General features: G+C 51.4%; 1 protein-coding gene and 1 long non-coding RNA gene across 2 annotated transcripts; both read left to right on the top strand.

Annotated features, from left to right (window-relative positions):
- The first annotated feature begins 2768 nt into the window (after window positions 1-2768).
- LOC123281107 (uncharacterized) lies at window positions 2769-4302 on the top strand. The gene is made up of 3 exons (XR_011498670.1): window positions 2769-3066; window positions 3788-3880; window positions 4021-4302. It is a non-coding gene; the product is annotated as an uncharacterized lncRNA (long non-coding RNA).
- A 1172-nt stretch (window positions 4303-5474) lies between these two features.
- Window positions 5475-19349, top strand: ZSCAN1 (zinc finger and SCAN domain containing 1). The gene is given in 4 exon segments (XM_070499521.1): window positions 5475-6016; window positions 6018-6040; window positions 12932-13020; window positions 18975-19349. Coding segments are annotated over 4 exon segments (819 nt in total). The 5' UTR covers window positions 5475-5684.
- Window positions 19350-21000: the final 1651 nt, after the last annotated feature.

A 21000-nucleotide genomic window follows, 5' to 3' on the forward strand; every position in this document is an offset into this window, starting at 1 on the left:
TCCATATATCCGTATAATGGCCAACCGCTCAGCGATGGAGAGGAACCACCCCTGACACACACAACAATATGGTGGATCTCACAGAAATGCCGAGTGAAAGCCACAGAAGTGTATGCATAACACGCTTCCATTTCTATGAAGTTCCAGAAAAGGCAAAACCAATCTCTGGTGTTAGATATCAGCATGGGTGGGGGCTGCTTTAGCTGAGGTGGTCTGGGAAGCCTCCAGCGGCTCTCTGGGTGAAGGATGTTCCATCCTGGGCAAAGATGCATCCTCATTGTAGTTTAGGGGTTGACAAACTACGGCCTGAAGGCTAAGTCTGGCCTGCTGCCTGTTTTTAAAAGTAAAGTTTTACTGGAACACAGCCATGCCCATCCTTCAGTGTATTGTCTATGGCTGCTTTCCTGCTACAACAGCAGAGCTGAGTAGCTGCGACAGAGACTGGATGACCAACAAAACCAAAAACATTTCCTATTGTTTAGCCTTTTGCAGAAAAAGTTTGCCGGCCCCTGTCGTAGATGGTGCTTTTTCACTGTGGGATATTCCACTGTGTGAATAGAGCACACTGCAGCCCTCCTTCTCTGAGGGGGGTTTGGCCCCTCTGCACAGTGGTGCCTGGAGCATCCTTTAGTGGGTAAAGGCTGGGTCACAGGGCATGCAGATGATCAGCTGAACTAGAAGATGCCAAGATGCTTTCCAAAGCTCACCACATTACATCCCACCAGCACACAGAAGAGGGGCTGAGGGCCACGTCCTTCCATCCTTGATGCTGTCAGACCTCTAAGTGTTTCCAGTCGAGTGCGTGTGAAATAAAAACTTACTGTGGCTCATTTTCGTGTCCCTGATCACTAATCAGATGGTTACCTTCTTCACATGTCGGTGGGACAGCATCTTTGTAATCTTGGCACAGGGATGGTAAGCAGTTTTTGCGTCTTGTTTAAGAAATCTATCTCAACCCAAAAGTTAGAAACATTCTCAAATATTTCCCACAAAAACTTTCAATATTTTGCTTTGGGTTTCAAGTCCCAGGTCCATCTGGGGTTGATTTTTGAGTGTGATGTAGCCACACAAGATCTTCCTACAACTCAAACAGTTCTGCTTTTTTAAATGACATTTTTATGGAGGTACAATTCACATAGCATAAAATTCACCCCCTTAAAGTATACAGTTTTTTCTACATTCACAGGGTTGTGCAACCACCACCACTACCTAATTCCAGGACATCTTCATCACCCTACAAAGAAACCCTGTGCCCATTAGCGGCACTCCCCATGCTGCCTCCTCCCAGCCCCTGGCGATCACAGCAGCTCTGCTTCCAGCTAACTTACTTTTTAAATTGAGGTTTACCCCAAGGTCATTTGGAAAAAGTTTCTGCTGCTTACAAAATGTTTGGAAACCTCTGCCTGGCGCCAGGCTGCCTCCCAGTGGATCTAGTGTTCAAGCAGCTGTGACCGTGTCTTTCACCTGGCCCTAGAGACAAACTCAGTGAATGTTCTCTCAAGGGCTATTTCCTGAGGTGGGTCACAGAGTTACAAATGCACAAATGAGCCTCCGCTGCCCCAAAGGGCCAGGCCAATTTTAGCTACCAAGAAAATAAACCGGGGGACTCATGTCCTTACAGGTGCCTCATTTATAGGAGAATAATAAGCCCTCAGCATTCTCATTTTATTTTCCCATCTGTGGCTTTTGCACACAGCAAGCACCTGCTTGAATACAATACTCTGGGGACCAGCAGCCAGCGGGAGATGAGACAGAGGCACAGCCCTGACCACCCAGCTAAGTAGCCCCTCCTGCCACTCCCGGGACTTTCTATTTCTGAGCCTGGTTTTATTTTCTCAAGTGTGCTTATACTATGGCAAGCATCTATTTTATTTGTTCACTGGTGTGTGAACCTCGGGCCCCCTGAGGCCAAAGCCTTAGCAGTCCTGCTCACTGATGTACTGCCCACCCTCAGTGCCTAGAACAGCACCTGGTAGGCACTCAATAAACGGCTGTCCAGGGGATGAATGGCACTCAGTCCTAGGCTCCTGGAGGTGGGGTACCCATCTCCTTTGTTAGGTCCCTAACCACACCCATACCCTCCTGCTTCCCCATCTCAGCACTGGGCAGCTCCAGCCATCCAGAGCTCAGTCCCAGAGCTGTGGAGCCTCTTTGAATCACTATCTTACCCCTAATCTGAATTTCAGATAAACAATGAATAGTTTTTTTACTATAAGTACATCCCAGATATACTATTATACTACGTATACTATATATATGTGTGTGTATATATACTATACTATATAAACTAACACTAAAAAACATTCATTGTCATCGGAAATTCAAATCTAACTGGGCCTCGTATTTTTTATTTGCTAAATCTGGTAATCCTAATTCGGGGGACTTTTATAGTAAACAGACATATTGAAAAAAATTTTTTAACATACTAAATATGAGACACACATAGTAAAAACAAAAACGTTCGTTGTTCAACTGGAATTCTTGCATTTCGTCTGGCAGCCGCCTTGCAAAAGGAGAGTCCAACCACGTCGCTGGGGCCGTCCTGCAGACGCTGCCCGGCCTCCGCTCCATCCCTGCAGGGCTCCCCGGGAGGCGTGCACCGTTGCCACGGCGACCAAATCCCGGTCCCGGATAACTCCCGGCACGACGGGGGCGGGGGAACCTATCCCAGGCGGCTTCCGATTGGTCCGCGTGTCCCCGTCCTCCAGGCCAATGGCGGCCGCCTGCGGCGCGCAGGGTTCTGGGAGTTGTAGTCCGTGCGGCGGCGGCCCGGCTGGCTCGCCGCAGAGGCGGCGCTACGACGGAGCGGCTCTTGCGGGAGCTGAGCGCGCGCGCAGTGAGTCGGCCGCAACCTGTGCGGCCGTCCCGCCGCCCGTCCCACGTCCGTCAGCGACTGCCGGCTGGCCGGCCCCGGGAGGAGCCGCGGGCGGGCCGAGGGCGCCAGAGTCGGTGGAGCTGGCCGGGGTCGCGCCGGAGGAAGACGGGCTCGGGCAGGGGCCGCAGCCGAGGCCGGCGGCGGGCCGACCAGAGTCAGGGAGCCGGCGAGGGGTCCCGAGGTCCCCGGGGGTGAGGGAGGCGGGCTGTTCTGGAGCCCCGCGGGGTCCTGAGGCCCTAGGGGGCGGGAGTCGACGTTGGGGAGCTGGACGCCCCTTCCTGCCAAGCCTCGGCCCGGTCGCATCCCCCTCAGGTTGGGGCAGAGAGCCCCTCAGTCTCCGCTGTCCACCCCACACCCTCTCGGCCCGGCCCAGGACCCGGCCCAGCTTTTCGGGGTCCCCTCAGCCCCTCATCTGTTGTCACTCAGTTACCGAGCATCCAGCCCGGCCGCCCCATCTCCGACACATCCACGTGTTCATTCGAGAATCTGTCATCTGCTGAGTGTCCAGGGTCGGCGCCGGAGCCTCCAGTCCCCCACGCCTTAGCACGTGGGCCTTGGCTGCAGATCCCAGGGCCCACCCCAGCTGAACCCGGCCCCTCCACTTGGCTTTGAGCCCTACAAGTGACAGAGACCCTCCAACATCCGTCCCGGGTATCCCCCAATGTGGATCTCTGGGACCCCAGGACCACCACAGCAACCACCTTGTGGACTTCAGATGCTCCTGTCTACATAGACTTCAGGCTCCCCACATCATCCCAGGACTCCCTCATCAGCCTGGGACCCCCACATTGGCCCAAGACCCCCACGTGAGGATGTCAGCCCCCACACGGACCGCTGACCCTCTCCCCTAGGCTTTCATCCAGGAGCCCACTTGACCTAGTTCCCCCATAAACTCAGTTTCTTCTCACATAGACTCCATCCCAGGACCTGGAGAGTGTGGAGGGGCTACAGTTCTCCATCCTGGACTCTGCCTGGGGCCTGCTTCCCTGAGCACTGGAGAGAAGGGTAAGGTCCAAGACCCCAGAGCAGAGGGACTGCTTGAACCCGTGGAGCTGCAAATGGGGCCTTTTCCTTTTCACAAAAATACATACATATATGGGGGCCACCTTGGGGCCTAGTGGTTAAGTTCATGTGCTCCACTTCAGCGGCCCCGGGATCCCAGGCGTGGACCTACAACACTCATCAAGCCACACTGTGGCAGCGCCACACATACAAAATAGAGCAAGATTGGCAAAGATGTTAGCACAGCCCTCCTGCCACTGTCCACCTGCTTTCTCCCTGATTGTCATCACTTGAACATGAAAAATGCACCAGGGGATCCGGAAGGAACAATCACTTGGAATACCCATCCACGTTTCACTTGCCGTATCATAAGCATTTTCCCATGTCATTAAAACTCCTGCCTGAATATTTTTGTTCTTTTTAAATTTTTTTCCACAATGAGGGTCAAACATGATCACAATACCATTTGGGGGAGACTCAGAAACATGAAGAACATGAAGCACCTGGCTGGCCACCCTTGAGCCTCTTTCCTGGTGACCCTTTCCAGGCCCCTCATTTATCATTTTGCATCCCACTCTCCCCTGCACCTCCTACCATCCAAAGGTCATGTCCATGCTTCCCTTGAGCATATTACGGTGTTACCGTGTATTTTGCACAGTTAAAACTCCACCATGTGACAGAAGAGTAATTGATCCCACCAAGCTGGACTGTTGGGCACTTTTGTTGTGAGTCTTGGTGCCCAAATCTTTCTTGGAGTCTCAGATAAATTCCAGAGTATGCAAACTCCTGGAATGTTCTTTATATACAAGCCGCCACAGTGCTTTCCAGAAAGGTCGTGCCAGTTTGTAGTTTCACCAGCAGATCAGAGTACAATTGTTTTCTGTTTAAAAAAAAAAAATGTCCCTGCTCATTTTTGTTTTTACAACTTTCTACAGTTTCTTTGGTTTACACATTCACTGTGGGAAGCTTGGGAAATGCTTCAAAGTCTATTTTTTCATTGCCCTTCCCATGTTCCCTTCACTTCTGAAGTCTCCCCCATTGCCCCCTGCCCTCCTCACTGCCTCCTCCCCAGCTGACCTGGCAGAAAAGGCAAGAACAGCAGGAGGCTGCCCCTGCACTACCACTTAGCATATCTGGTTGTTTCCATTTAAAGGAAATTTAAATTTAAAATCCAGTTCCTAATTTCAAGTGCTCAGGAGCCACCTGTGGCTAGGGGCTACCGTGTTGGACAGCACAGATGGAGGATATTTCTGTCCTTGTGGGAAGTTCTGTTGGACAGCGCTGGCCACCCCCTCAGAGCAGGAACTCCTGCTTCCCCAGCTCCTCAGCAAACCATGTGAAGGACTTAATGAAGAAGGCAGATAGACACATAAGGAAATGAGATGTTTCAGGGATGAATAGGGTTGTGAGGATAGCACAGTGAGGATAAGGGGACAACTTGAACCAGAGCATCCAGGAAGCCCTCCCTGCTGTGGTGACATCTGAGCTGGGATGAACATCAGGGGGGAGTTTGGGCAGGACAGCCATGAAGGCTCTGGGATGACCAGTGCCTCAGAAGGAGGTTGGGTTGGAAGAGATAGGGAGGAGTCAGGTCAGTTCCTTGGGGCGCTGGAGGTCAGGATACGTTGGTAGGGAGCCAAGGGAGGTCCTGAGCAGGGAGGGCCACCATCTGATATGGCTGCTTTGCGCCTGCCCCTCTCTGCAGGCCCCTGACTGCTGACCGTATCCGCCTGCTGCCACCTACATGTGTCTGGAGCCACTGGGACTGTCCTGGGATCCAGCCCACTCACCCCCTGAGGCCAGATAGATGCTCCCACTGGCCAAAGCCTTTGCTTCCCCCAGGAACCCCCAGACCCAGGCCCCTAGTGAGCAGGACAAGGCCCCCCACCTGGCCAGCCCTGGGGACGCAGAGGCCTGGTGCTTGTGCTTCCAGCAGTTTCAGTACTACATGGCAGGCGGGCCACACCACGCACTGGGCCAGCTCTGGATGCTGTGCCGACAGTGTCTGCGGCCCAAAGTGCACTCCAAGGAGGAGCTGCTGGAGCTGCTAGTGCTAGAGCAGTTCCTGGGTGCCCTGCCCAGCAAGATGAGGACCTGGGTGCAGTCGCAGGCACCCCGCACCTGCAGGGAGGCTGCTAGCCACACAGATGTCTCAGGAGGAAGGTGAGGGGACGGGCCGCACCTTGAGACCGAGACTGAGTGGATGTGGCAGGGAGCAGGTGCTGGGTCTGGGTTCTGGCTGACTTCTCTGTGGCCCGGCACCCAAGGATCGGCTTCTTTTTCCTTTTAGACTCAGAGTGTCTTATCCATCTAGCACTGCTCCACCCACCCCCTAGCCACTCCTGTCACCATCCCCCTCCTGACCTGCAGTGCCCCAAGCGTAGAGCAAACCCTCTCCCTGCCGGTGCCAGTCCAACGCTCATTATCATTCTGCACACCTGTGTTAATTTTCTTTTACATAAATGTCTTTGTGCTGCGGCCTCCGCTCACTTTTCTTGCTTGGTTGATACTTGAAGATCCCTCCATTCTAGTGCGTGTCCATCTGGCCTGTGGCTTTGCATCTGTCTGCTCTCCCTCAGAAGGACACCTGGTCCCTCAGCCCACGCATGGTGCTGTGGACCCTGCTGCCCCAGGTCCTGTCCCAGAATCCTGCAGATCACTGGTCCCTCCCCTGTGCCCTGGCTGTGGGGCGCAGACCCAGTCCCAGAGACCCACTGGATGGTTGTGTAGATCGACACCCAGGGTGTCTGCGGAAGCTCAGCAGACAGAAGGGACTCAGGTAGCTGCGGGGTCTGCAGATGACTCTCTGATCCTGCTTCTCCCTCTCGGCTCCCTTTTCACCTGCAGGGACTCTGTCCTCATGCTGTCTTGCCCCTCTGACCCCATGTCAAGCTTCCATCCTCCCAGGGCTTGGTCCCACGGAATGGGCTCTGTCTTTCCTGGTAATGTCAATGAAAGTGCAGGAGCTGGATGCCGGGAGGCCCAAATAAGTAGGTGTGGATGGCAAGAGCCAGCCGCCGCAGGCTGTGTGGGCTGGAAGGACTCCCCTGTTTCCCGCAGAGCTTGGGGGAGGAGTGTCAGTAAGTGTACGGGAGAGGGAAGGGAATGCCAGGTGGATGGCATGGAGGAGCAAAGACCAGGGGGGAGGTGGCCATTTCGTGCGCAGGTGGCACCCCCACTATCTGTTGCCAATGAGTCCATGGGGTCCAAGGTGAGACTTTTTAATCCATCGCTCCTATGGTCATTCATCCCATGCCACCTGCTGTCTGGTGGGCCGCACCCCAACACTGGAGGAGGTCAGTTCCTCAGGACCCACTTGGGTGCTGTGATCAGGGCGTCTCCAGGCCTGTGGTTCAGAAAAGTCTTGCAGTTCACAGAAAACAGGGTTCCGGGTCTCCCCGCTGCTGCCCTGGGAAGCTGGCTGATGTGCTCGGGAAGGTGCTACATGTCCTGCTTTGCAGAGGCCGGCGTAGTCCACATTGGCGGGCGTTGAATGGTGTCTCACCCCTGGACTCCTGTGGCATCAGGAAGACATGCCAGGCAGATAAAGTGACCCTTGGAACTTGCTGTTCCTGGAGCAGAGGGGCCAAAGGGCATTTGCTTCTGGTCCTTGGGGGACCCGTGCAGCCCGCAGGGCCTCGAGCTCAGGAGAACCCAGGCGGGCTTCAATGCTTCGCTATGGCAAAGTTCTCCATCATTTTCAGCAAGGGGCCTGTGTTTGCATTTTGCGCAGGGTGACCTTGCGGTCCTGCGGGCAGTGAGGTAGCTGGCGTGGCAGATAGCTGAGCCTGATATGGCTTCTTCACCCGCTGCAGGAACACGTGGAAGTCAGGGACACGGACAGGTGGCATCTGCATGCTGCTGCCTCAAGCTTGGGTTTCATCCCTTGGGAAGGGAGGCTCCTGGAGGGTGTTGAGTGGGAAGGGGTAGGATGAGATAGGCACTGAGGGAAGGGGGCTGTGGACAGGGTGCCCAATGCCCAGCTAGAATCCAAAGGGATCCTGCTTTCATCTTTCCTGTGGGTGATCCTCTCCCGCTGCCTGGTGCAAGGGAGGGGGAACACAGACGGAATATTTCCACTGGAAGTCCTTGACAGCTGGTGACTGGAGAAATAACTGTGAACAGAACAGGCCTCTCCTGTTCAGTCCATAGCACGTACCTCCCTCTGGCTCAGCCAGGAACCTGGATGCCTCGGAGTGTTGTGTCCACTGACTGCGATGCTCTCGGTCACAGAGAAATAACAAAGCAAGAACAAGAGAGCCAGGAGACAGAGAGAAAGAGAGAAAGAGGATCAGGGGTAGCCAGTTCATCACCCAGGCCTGCCTCAGACACCTCTCGGAGAGGCCACCACACAGAACCCCACTCATGTTCTCCGGGGTGCCCACCCCTCTGTGATGTTTATGGGGTTTACCCTTCCCTGCATGTCTGCTGTCTGTCCTGGTTTATGTGAGCTGCGTGAGAGCAAGAGCTTTGCATTTGCCTTCAGGTGGTTCTTGGGCCATGGGCAGTGCCAAACACCAGTGGTTCACAGTGGAGAGTGTACAGCCAGTAGCTGAGGGGGAAAGGGTGGGTAAACAGGAACAGCAGAAGAACCAGCATGTGATGCGCATTTGGTGAGCACCAGGCATTGTCAGGTATATTGTATGAGGAAAAGGTCCAACTTCATTCTTCTGCATGTAGATTACCAATTGTCCCAGCGCTGTCGTTGGAGACTCTTCTTTCCCCCACTGAATGGTCTTGGCACGCTTGTGGAAAATCAGTTGTCCATAGATGTATGGGCTTAGTTCTGAACTCTCAATTGCATTTCATTCCGTATGTCTATCATTATGCGAGGACTGTAGCTTTGTAGTAAGTTTTGAAGTACAAAAATATGAGTCCTTCAACTTTGTTCTTTTATTTCAGGATTATTTTGGCTTTCTGGATCCCATGCAATTCCATATGAATTTTGGGATCAACTTTTCCTTTCTGCAAAAAGAGAAGAAAACAAGCTGTTGGGGTTTTGATAGGGATTGCATTGGACCTGTAGGTCACTTTGGGTTGTGTTGTTATCTTAACAACGTTAAATCTTCCATTCTATGAACACAGAATGTCTTTCCATTTATTTAGGTTTTATTTAATTCCTTTCAACAATATTTTCAGTGCACATGTCTTATACCACCCCAGATAAAGTTATTCCTCAGTATTTTATTCTTTTTGCTTCTATAAGTGGAATTGATTCTTTTTATTATAAATGGAATTTTCTTAGTTTCCTTTTGGGGTTGTTCATTGCTATTGTATAGAAATACAACAGACGTTTATGTGTTGATATTGGGTCCTGCAACTTTGCTGAATTTGTTTATTAGCTCATGTCATCTGTGAATAGAGAGTTTTTCTTCTTCCTTTCCAATTTGGATGCCTTTTATTTCTTTTTCTTGTCTTATTGCTCTGGCTAGAATTTCCAGTACAATGTTGGATGGAAGTGGTGAAAGTTAACATCCTTGCTTTGTTTCTTTAGAGAGCAAACTTTTAGTCCTTCATGGTTACGATGTTCACTATAGTTTTTTCAATAATTACCCTTATTGTGTTGAGGAAGTTCCCTTTTATTTCTAGTTTACTGAGTGTTTTTATCATGAAAGGGTGTTGGATTATGTCAAATGCTTTTTCTGCGTCAGTTGAGAAGATCATGTGGTCTGTTAACGTGGTGCGTTACATAGCTTGATATTCATGTGTTGAACCACGTGACAGTTTGATTGTAGTGTGTCTCAGTGTGGATTTCTTTGAGTTTATTCTGCTTGAAGTTTGCTTAGCTTCTTGAATGTGCAGATTCACGTATTTCATTTATTTTAGGAAGTTTCCAACCATTATTTTTTTCAAATATTTTCTGCCCCTCTTTCTGTCCTCTCCTTCTGGGATTCCCATCATGTATCTGTTAGTATGTTTTTCATTTGTTTGTTTTTTTTGTGTTTTTGTGAGGAAGATTGGCCCTGAGCTAACGTCTGTTGCCAATCTTTCTCTTTTTGCTTGAGGGAGATTGTCACTAAGTTAACATCTGTGCCAATCTTCCTCTACTTTATGTGGGATGCCACTACAGTGTGGCTTGACGAGCGGTGCTAGGTCCATGCCCAGGATCCGAACCTGTGAGCCCCAGGCCACTGAAATGGAGCATGCAAACCTAACCACTACACCACTGGCCAGCCCCTGTTGGTATGTTTTATGGTGTCCCTTCGGTCCCTTAGGCTCTGTTCACTTTTCTTCCTTTTTCTTTCTGCACCCCAGACTGTATAATTTTAATTGACCTGTCTTCAAGTTTACCAGTCCTTTCCTCTGCCTGCTTAAATCTGCTGTTGAATCACTTTAGTGAATTTTTCATTTTAGTTATTGGACTTATCTGCTCCAGAATTTCTATTTGGTTCTTTTAAATAATTTCTATCTCTTTATTGATATCCTCTATCTGTTGGAGAGCATTGTTCTCCTGATTTCCTTCAGCTCTTTGTTCATGAATTCTGTTCGCTTTTTGAGTATATTTAAGACAGTTGATGTAAAGCCTCACCTAGTAAGACTAACGTCTGAGCTTCCTTATTTTTTCCTGTGATTGAGTCATACTTTCTTGTGTCTTTGCATGCCTCTTAATTTGTTGTTGGAAACTGGACATTTTGAATATTTGGTAATATAATGTGGTAACTCTGGAGATCGGGTTCTCTCCCCTCCTCAGGGTTGTTTATGCTGCTTTTTGTGGGTTGTAATTGTTTTAGTGACTTTTCTAAAACATTTTTGTGAAGACAACATTCTTTGTTGTATGTGATCACTAAAGTTTCCGATTCATTAATTTAGTGGTCAGCTAGTGATTTGGCAGAGATTTCCTTAAATGCCTGGAGCCAAAAAAAATAATAATACTCTCCTGGTTTTTGTAGGTTGGCTCTGAGTTGAGGTGCTCCTTCAATGCTTAGCTACGCCATTTACAACTCTGAGCCTTCACTTCCTGCTTATGTGGAGCCTAAGGATCAGTCAGAGATGAAAGCCTACGGTCTTCTCATGTTTCCTACGATGCAACTAGCCCTGGGCATGTGCATGGCCACTAGACCCCCAGTAGACCCCTGTGTATCTCTTTCCCCCAGCCTCTTCCTTCCTGGGCTCTTAGGCCTCTCTGCTGCTGCTCCAGCACTTGTCCCTTGCTTCAGGTGACTGTGGCTAGCATATGCCTGTAAATGCTTTTGACAAATGCTGCCCAGGAGGCCACTCCAGTCCTGAGAGTTCTGAGGGTGCATAACGCAGGCAAACCCCTGAACCAACCTTTCAGGGAGTCACCAGCCATGTCAAAACACACAATCACAGTTCTTTGAGAACAAGATATGTGTTGCCCCCTGTGGCTTCAGCAAGCCACACCAGGAACATGGACTGCCATCCCCACAGCCACCATCTAGCTGTAGAATGGGGTTGGTAGGCAGGTAAGCTAAAATGCCACAGCCTTTTCTCGCAGCTTCTTTCTTTCACTCCCCTCGTTGTAAGTTTTGTATTAGATTGAAGTTCCAAAAAAGTGAGCTTGGAAAGTCTTGCCGCTTAGTTGTTGCTTCAGTGGACAGATGGATTTGGGGAGCTCCCTACTCTGCCATTTTTAGTGATGTTGCTCTTGTGTTTTCTTTTTAAAAAATAATAGCATTATTGAAACATAATTCCCATACCATATAATTTACCTATTTAAAATGTACAATTCAGTGGTTCACAGAGTTGTGCAACCATCACTACTCTCTAATCCAAGAACGTTTTCTTCACCCCAGAAGGAAACCTCACACCATCATCAGTCACTCCCCGTTCCCCCTCCCCACCCCACCCCTGGCAACCACTCATCTACTTTCTGTCTTTATGGAATTGCCTATTCTTGACATTTTATAGAAATGGAATCATACAACTCATGACTTTTTGTGCCTGGCTTCTTGCACTTGGCATAAGGTTTTCAGGGTTCATACATGTTGCAACCTGTATCAGTACTTCATTCTTTTTTATGGCTGAATAATATTCCATTGTGTGGCTAGACCACCACAGTTTGTTTATTCATTCTTCAGTTGATAGACATTTGGGTTGTTTCCACCTTTGTGCTGTTGTGAATAATGCTGCCGTGAACATTTGTGTGCCAGTATTTGTGTGGACACATGTTTTCATTTGTGTTGGGTCTATACCTAGGAGTAGAATTGCTGGGTCATATGGCAACTTTAGCTTTTTGAAGAACTGCCAAACTGGTCTTCCAAAGCAACTATTTGCTTTTTATATGACATATTTTGAGCCTACTAAACTATAGAGAAAGTATTATAATGAATACCCATGTACCTGCCATGCAGCCATTGCAGAGCCCAGCCTCCTGGCTTTGGGTTGTTTTTGAAGAAATAACACACCATGGAGTTCGTTGGGTCCCCAGCGCACATCTCCACTTCCTGTTGCCCCTCCCTGCTCCCCCTGAAGAGGGGAACAAGGTCTTGATTCTTCTTTTCACGTGTGTGTTTCTACTTTTTCCTCTTATTTTGGGTCCATAACAGTATATGGCTCTGTCGCCCATGTCCTAAACCTTCTATAAATGGTGTCCTTCTGTAGCTCTTATTCTGCCCTGGCTTTTCTCCCGCTACATTATGTTTTGTGGTAGATCCTGCTTCAACCATCTTTGCTGCTTGACAGCATTCCACCTCAGGAATATTCCAGCATGCCTTTAGATGCTTCCTGGTTGTGGGATGAGGGCTTGGGTCCAGGCCTTCCTTCTTAGTGGGCACTGCAGCGAAGGTCCTTCTGGGTCCCTCAGGGGCGCTCCTGGGCATGGAGTGTTGGGTGAGAAGACCCAGGAGTCACCACAGGCTCATGCCTGAGTCATCATGGGCATAAGCCATGGAGAGTCTGGGGCAAGGGGGTGGGGCTGCATTTAGAAGCTTGTTGGAAGGATGGAAGTGGTGGCCCCTCATTGCTCTTGCCTCGGCCTCACTGGGGGTCTTGAGAGATGCTCCTGGGACATGTTGCCCTCCCTGTGAAGGGTATGTGGGGAGTTGGGGGCTCGGATTGCACAGGTCTCTCTCACCATCCCTTTCTCCCACCCAGTTCTGGTATCTCTCACCCACCACCAGGATGGGAGCATTGGCGAGGAGGAAGATGAGAAGAGCCTGAGGTCCCAAAGAGACCCATCCCAGGTGAGCCCAGGGCCCCTGGTTCCAAGCTCCTGTATTCCCGGAGCATCACAAGCACCACTCCTGTGACAGGCTCAAGGACATTCCATCCAACCACTGTGCAAGGCTGTTTCTACACACCTAGGAGGCCTGAGCTCCAGATCTCTCACCCATCCCACAAATCCCAAAACACAGTACAGAATGTGGATGCCTCTAGAGGCTGAGAAAAGGCCAGGAAACAGAATCTTCCCTGGAGCTTCCAGAATGAAGGAGCCCTGGCCGACACTATGACTTTAGCCCAGTGACCACAGGACTCCTGGCCTCCAGAGCTGTGAGAGAGAAATTTGTGTTGTTTTCAGCCTCTAAGCTTGTCATAATTTGCCACAGCAGTCACAGGAAACTAACACACACTCCATACACCAAAGAAGCAAGAATAGAGTCATTAAACAGGGTTGCAGCTGGACTTTTGTGGGCCCCAAGTATTTCTGCCCTGTAAACATAATACCAAAAATTGTATTCATGTGGGGCCGGCACCATGGCTGAGTGGTTAATTTCACGCGCTCCACTTCGGCGGCCCAGGGTTTCCCCAGTTTGGATCCTGGGTGTGGACCTAGCACTGCTCATCAGGACATGCTGAGGCAGCATGCCACATAGCAGAGCCAGAAGGACCTACAACTAGAATATGCAACTATGTACTGGGGGGCTTTGGGGAGAAGAAGAAGAAGAAAGAAAAAAAAAAGATTGGCAACAGATGTTAGCTCAGGTGCCAATCTTTTAAAAAAAATTATGTTCATGAGCCTCCACAAAGTAATATTAAAAGTCATTTTTTATTACCACGTCAGTATAAAGATGAATATATTCCAGGCTGGAATAGTCACTATGTTCATTTTTTTCCATCTTATTTTAAAAGAAATTAAAACATTATCATGAGAAACCCCCTCCTCCAAAAAAAGTTTCACGGGCCCTGGGCACTATGTTTCCAGCGCTTGTTGGAGAAGGCAGCCCTGGGTGGACCACAGGCGCCTGACGCACAGCCAGCCATGTGGATGGGAGCCTCCTCTCCGTCCTGGACTCTCCCCCTACGGAACCACAGACATGCTCGCACACCATCTCCACGTGCTGCAGGGTGGGCCTGAGTGCAAGGATGCTTTCTTTTCCTCTCTTTTTTTTTTTTTTTACCTGTATCTGTAATATTTTATTTTTAATTTTTTAAATTTTTTCATTTTTATTGAGATATAATTGACATACAACATTATAGTAGTTTCAGGTGTACAACATAATGATTTGATGTTTGTACATATTGTAAAATGATCACCACACTAAGTGTAGTTAACAGCAGTCACCACACATAGTTACAAACTTTTTCTTCTTGTTCTGAGAACTTTTAAGATCTATTCTCTCAGCAACTTTCAAATATACTGTGGGGGCCTGGAATTGGCCACCCCAAGATATGTCTCTTTGGCATGAGGATTATTTGGGGCTGGTTGTTTTTAATAAACTGCAGATGGGAAGGAGGTTCTGAGGAGTGGAACTTGCTTGCCCTGTGTTAGGAGATATTTACATTGTAAAGGAAATCTCCATCTGTAAAGGTGTCTCCCTCTCTGTACCAGGAAGAAGGGGGGGATGACTTTATCTCTAGAAACTCTTAATCCATGCCAAAGGCAAAGACTTAAATCTGCATTTGTTTACTGTACTTGTGTGGTGATCTCCCAAGATTGACTCCCCCTCCACCCCCAACATCCTCCTTTGTCGTTAGCTGAAGATGATATTTAAGGTGGGGGCTCCAGCCATTTCGGCAAGTTGCTTAGCTTGCCTAACATGTATACATGTTATAAAGCTTTGTTTAATTTTCTCCTGTTATTCTGTTTCATGTGAATTTAATTCGTTCTCTGGCCAGAAGAACCGACATTGGGTAGAGGAAATGTCTTCCTCCCCTGCAATACCATACAGTATTATTATTATTTCTTTTTTTAAAGATTGGCACCTGAGCTAACAACTGTGGCCAATCTTCTTTTTCTTCTTCTTCTTTTTCTCCCCAAAGCCTCCCAGTACATAGTTGTGTATTCTAGTTGTGAGTGTCTCTGGTTGTGCTATGTGGGACGCTGCCTCAGCAGGACCTAATGAGTAGTGCCATGTCCTCGCTCAGGATCAGAACCAGCAAAACCCTGGGCCGCCGAAGCAGAGCACACAAACTTAACCACTCAGTCACGGGGCTGGCCGCCAGTATTATTAATTATAGTCACCATGCTGTACATTACAGCCCCAGGACTCATTGATTTTACAGCTGGAAGTTTGTACCTTTTGACCCCCTTCACCCATTTCAGCCCTCCCACCCCCACCCCCTGCCTCTGGCAACCACCAAGACTTTGTTTTTCAAACATAAACCCAGCACTGTTGCCTCAATAAAACCATTAACAGTAATCCCTCAACAGCAGTAAATAGCTGGTTGGCATTCACATTTCTCCGTTATTCTTGTTTTCTTTTTCTTGGTTGGTTAGACCACACCTCTGGGTCCCCGCCCCACTCACTGTCCCTGGAATGATGAGAGCCCAGGTTGGTGGGATCTGGAAACATTTCTTGCATTTGGAGGTAGAGACAGAGCCCAGGGGCCTTGGTTTCCGTGCTGGCCTAAGTGTGTGTGTCTCCAGCCTCAGGCGGCTCTGGATGGCAGCCATGCTTCCAAGTCAGGAGGACTAAACACGCCCACCGTGACACACACACACACACACACACACAGGGCTTCTCTCTCACTCAGCAACCACCTCCTTCCTTAGTCACGTCCTGGCCCTGAGGAGGCCGCACTCGCTCCTGCTGAGGGTCCCTGGCGGGCAGATACCGGGAAGAGGAGCAAAAGGGAGTCCCGTCTGCCTCTGTGTGGCTGACAGCTCTCCTGGTGACTATTAGAGAATTTGGCAGATGTTTCACATTCAAAACTAGTATTTAGCAAGAAACAGAAAACCAATAATCCCACCAAACACACCATCCACGTATTCCTAACTTGAAAGCAGGAGAATCCTGGACCTTAATCTCCTCCCACCGCACTCCAGCCCCGGCTGCCTCCCGCATCAATCCTCTCTCCAAAGACCCTTTCATTCCTCCCCACCCACATCCCCATGCCCCACTCCCACCCCCACCGGCTGGGCCCTGGGGTCTCAGTCCTCTGCCCCCAGGCGAGTAGGGTGAGAGCAGCAGAAAGCAGAGAGATCAGCCCAAGACCAGACTTGCCAACGTGTGCCTGACCTCCTGCTCACCTCTCATTTTTTGTTTGTGCTAACATACTTTCTTGAATCTTGTCAATTTGTATTGAGCGGTGTTACTGTGTTCTTACTTTGGTCACAAACCCTGAATTATCCAGTGACCATAGCGGAAGTTTGCGAAGCCCTTGTTGGGTGCCTAGCTCTGAGCGTGTTGCGCAGATATGCCCTTTAAGGCCCAGAGAAGGAAAGCTCCTTGCCCAGGGTCACACAGCAAGTGGGGCTGGAGCCTGGATGCAAAGCCAGTCCCGTCTTTCGGATTCTCCCTCATCAGTAGCAAGCTCCGAGGCGGTGGTGACTCCTCTTTGGGTGGGATTTGTGTGCCCCTTGGTGGGATAGGCGACGGGAGTGTTATATGTGATAGGTGGGACCTCAAACCCCACTACTGCTCATCACCCTCTCAGGGGGCTTCTTCTTAGGGACCACGCAGCTGCAGGGGACAGTTGAGAGCCCTGGCAGGTGACAGTGACCGGGGTCCTCACCCACGGCCCACGCTCTGCTTAATGCTCTGCTGTCGCTGCCATGAGATAGTCAGTGATTTTCAAACGAGGGTGTATTAGTCAGGTTTCTCCAGGGAAACAGAACCAGTTGGATTTATATAGATATAGAGAGATTTATTATAAGGAATTGGCTCACACAATTATGGAGGCCGAAGTCCTACGTGCGACCCGCTGTCTTCGGGCTGGAGACCCAGGAAATCTGTGGGGAGTTCCATCATGCATCTGAAGGTCTGAGCACCAGAGGAGCCAAAAGTGTAGGGCCCAGTCTGCGGCCCAAGGCCCAGGAATCGAGGAGGGGGCTGATGTCCAGGGACAGGAGAGGATGGCTGTCCCAGCCCAAGCAGAGGAAGCAAACTTGCCCTTCCCCTCCCTTTGTGTTCAACCTGGGCCGTGGAGGATTGGGCCACGCCCCCACCCCCCCACACTGGTGAGGATGATCTTCTTGACTCAGTCTACCGATTCGAATGCTAATCTTCTCCAGAGACACCCTCACAGACACAGATATCAGGTTTTACCAGCGATCTGGGATCCCTTAGCCTGGTCACATTGACACATAAAACTACCCATCACAAAGGGGTCCTGCAGTTCCACTGTGCACGGCGGGGTGGGGGTGGGGGGCCGGCCTTGAATTATGTCGATGGTCCTAGTAACAGCCCTCTGAGAATGTGTATTTGGGTGTTTACATTAAATACAAAATGGAGACCAGACTTGAACATTCCCTGAGCAGACAAAACTGTTAAGCCACATTAGTGAAACTTAATTTAGCTTACTCTGCAAAACAAATGAAACTTAACTTGGGCCACCTCTTGCAAATGCCTCTGATAATCGTAAAAGAAATGTAAGTCATCCTCCTAAAAACAGTATAAGATAATGACTTTGAACCAATCCCTTCGCCGGCTGCCAAACCCCCATTGTAATGACCGCCATCATAATGTTTGCACCCGCTCCTCATTTGCACCTAACATCAGGCCCTGAGCTTCACATCAGTTTTGGATTTGAAAGCTCCCCGTTCTTGAACTGTTCTTATATGCACAATAAATCCTTCCTAAATACTATGCATTGGTTTGGTGGCTTTAATTTTGCTCCTCCTGGATTTTTGGCAGAGGGCAATGCTGTGCCTCTGCTGTGCTGTGGCACCAGGAGGATAGCTCTGCTCCCAGCCCTGGTGGTGCCGGGGCAGCTGCTTAGCAGAACTGTGTTTGCTTTTCCAGGCATTCCAGCTGCTCCCCCCAGAGGCCCAGTGGCCGCAGCCTGCCCGGACCCAGCAGAGTCTCCACACCAGGGTGGGGCCCCAGGCGCCCTGCACCCTCGGCTCCCGCGGGCTCCCTCGGTGAGTGTCGGCCCAGTGGAGATCCTGAGGCATGGGAGGGAGCTGGGGCCTGGCTGAGGATTAGGGACCCACCCCATCTGTAGACTTCGCTAATGGAAGGCTTTGGAGGGCTTCAGTGGTGAACCTCACACCTGCCCCGGAAACCTCGCACACTCACTGTGGGGACTGAGACATGGGGACCATCTGACACCCCTCCCCCACCCCACTGTGGGGGCCACTGAGACGCTTCCACCCCTCCACCAGGGCCTCAGCCCCCCAGCGTGAAGGGGCTGGCCAAGCTCAAGGGGGACAGACTGAGGGAGCTGGGGCATGGGGTCCTTGCAGCAGCCGGGACCAGGTGAGGAAGAGGGGGGCCCAGGGCTCCTCCTGCCCTCGACCTCACCGGCCCTTTGTCTTTTTTTTTTTTTTTTTTTTTAAGATTGGCACCTGAGCTAACAACTGTGGCCAATCTTTTTTCTGCTTTACCTCCCCAAATCCCCCCTGGTACATAGTTGTATATCTTAGTTGCAAGTCGTGCTAGTTGTGGCATATGGGACGCCGCCTCAACGTGGCCTGACGAGCGGTGCCATGTCCGCGCCCAGGATCGGAACCCTGGGCCGCGGCAGCGGAGCGCGCGAACTTAACCACTCGGCCACGGGGTCGGCCCCCGGCCCTTTGTCTTAAGGAAGGATAGGCTCGAGGGCGCGGAGTCCGTGCTGACTGCGGGCCGCCGGCTGCCTGCCCTTCTCCACCTCCCTGAGTGTCGGGAGATGCCGGGGGCATGGCCCCTCCCTAACGCCCCTCTCCCCCACCTGGCGCGCCCGTGCGCCTCGGAAGCCTCGTGTCTGGGACGAGCCTCCCTGCGGACCGGCCGGAGACAGAGCTCCGAGGACCTAGCCACCCCTCCCCGCACAGGCCCAGGACGCTGCCTGGCCCTCGGGGGAGCGGCGACCAGAAGGTGGCGGCCACGCTGCAGAGGGCGGGGCGCTGGGGGAGGCCGGGCGGTGGAGGGAGGCCGGGGGGCCCCGGGGAGGCCGGGGCGCGGGGGAGCCGGGGGCGCGGCCCTTCGAGTGCGCCGCGTGCGGGGCTGCCTTCGCCTGGCTCTCGACCCTCGTGCAGCACGAGCGCGGCCACCGCGGGGAGCGCCCCCCGGTCCCCCCCGCCTCGGGGCCGCCCGCAAGGAGGCCCCGCGGCGCCGAGCGGCCCTTCGCCTGCGGCGAGTGCGGCCGCGCCTTCCCCCGCGCCGCGCCGTGCAGCTCGCCGACCACCGGTGTCCACGCCCGCCCCTGAGCGCGAGGCCGAGGGCGCACGCGGTGCTCCTGGCGACTGCCCGTTCACCCCCGGCTTCTGCCTTAGTTTCCTTTTATTCGCCTTTCCCCTCCTCCCCCCCCCCCCCCGTTTTCCTGGTAAAATACACATAAAATTTGCCATGTGTACCTCTTTGAGGTGCACAATTCGGGGACATTAAGGACGTGCACAGCGTTGTGCAACCATAGCCACTATCTATTCTGGAACATTTTCATCACCCTCAAAATGGGCACCTGGTACCCACTGCCTGCCACTCCCCAGCCCCAGGCACCCAATAATCTGCTTCCTGTCTCCATCGAGAGCAGGCAGGGCTTTTAGGTCTGAGGAGAACTGACCCACACGTTTTGTTTGACTCACAGAATGATTTTTTTTTTTTTTTTGGAGATAGATGCCAATATTTTTTTAAACCATAGATGTCACGTAAAGATCTGGCTTTATGGTCACTCTGGATCTCCCAAGAGCTGGTGGCTGGTGCCCCACCGCACCTGCCTGGATTCAGCTTTTTTTTTTAGAGAGAGGAAGATTGGCCCTGAGCTAACATCTGTTGTCACTCTTCCTCTATTTTGTATGTAGGATGCCACCATAGCATGGCTTGATGAGAGGTGTGTAAGTTCACGCCTGGGATCCGAGCTGGCAAACCCCAGGCCACCAAAGCCGAGCACACAAACTTAACCACTAGGCCACCGCCACCGTAGTGGATTCAGCTTTTCATCTATTCCCAACCCTTCTCGCTGGGCACCACTGGCCCCTGTGCAAACGAAAGCCTTAAAAGTTTTTGTCCTTTTTTTTTTCTTTTGCCTTCACTTGGAAACACAGTGTTGGATTGACTCTGAGCCTAGTAAGCAGAGGCATTCTCGTTTAAATCATCTGTAAGTCACCTTTCAACTGGAAAAGCCTTTGGACTTGCCCACTGCTTCTTCTCGACCCAGCTGCCTCTGGCACCCCCTCGAGGCCTCTGTCCCCTGCCCCCTCGGGCTGTGCAATGCTTGCCTTCTCAGACCTCTCTCTAGCTCGACCTCCAGACCTCACTGCTCAGCTCCCTCCCACATGCCCGCTTATCCTTGCAGTTCCCATTGGGAGCTTCTGGCCTCTACCCTAGGCCTTAATCTCTGCTGGGCTCCAGCTCCCCTTCTGCTGCCTTGTCATCCTAGTGATACCAGGCTTCTCCCTTGCAGCTCAGGTGGCAAGGCGAAGTTTTGGCCCGCAGTCCAACCCCTGACCCTTCAGGTACAGCGCACATGATGGAAAGGCTCATCTAAACAACAGGGTATGTGGACAGAAGGCCCATGTCCCCACTTGTTGGGGGCGGGGGGTTCATTCCACGCAGTTTTCATTACAGTCACCGTAAGCCAGAGGCCCATTCACAGGTCTGCTGGTGGAGGAGGACCGCATGAGAGCAGGGGCTGCCAGGGTGGCCGGCAGGCCCCGCAGACCCACCACTGCCAGTCCCTGTGGCCCACGGCCATCCACATGCTCACAGCTCCTGAACCCCTGGATGGGGTTCTCCGAAGATGTCTGCCTGGGCATCCTACCGACCAACTGTCCTCCAGAGACATCTGCCTGGCGTCCCTCTATTCTCCAGTCGAGCTTGTCCAAAGATCTCATCTTCCCCTTGTGCAAAAGAAAACGAACC

The sequence above is a fragment of the Equus asinus genome, chromosome 26 (assembly GCF_041296235.1).
Source record: "Equus asinus isolate D_3611 breed Donkey chromosome 26, EquAss-T2T_v2, whole genome shotgun sequence".
Classification (NCBI taxonomy): Eukaryota; Metazoa; Chordata; class Mammalia; order Perissodactyla; family Equidae; genus Equus; species Equus asinus.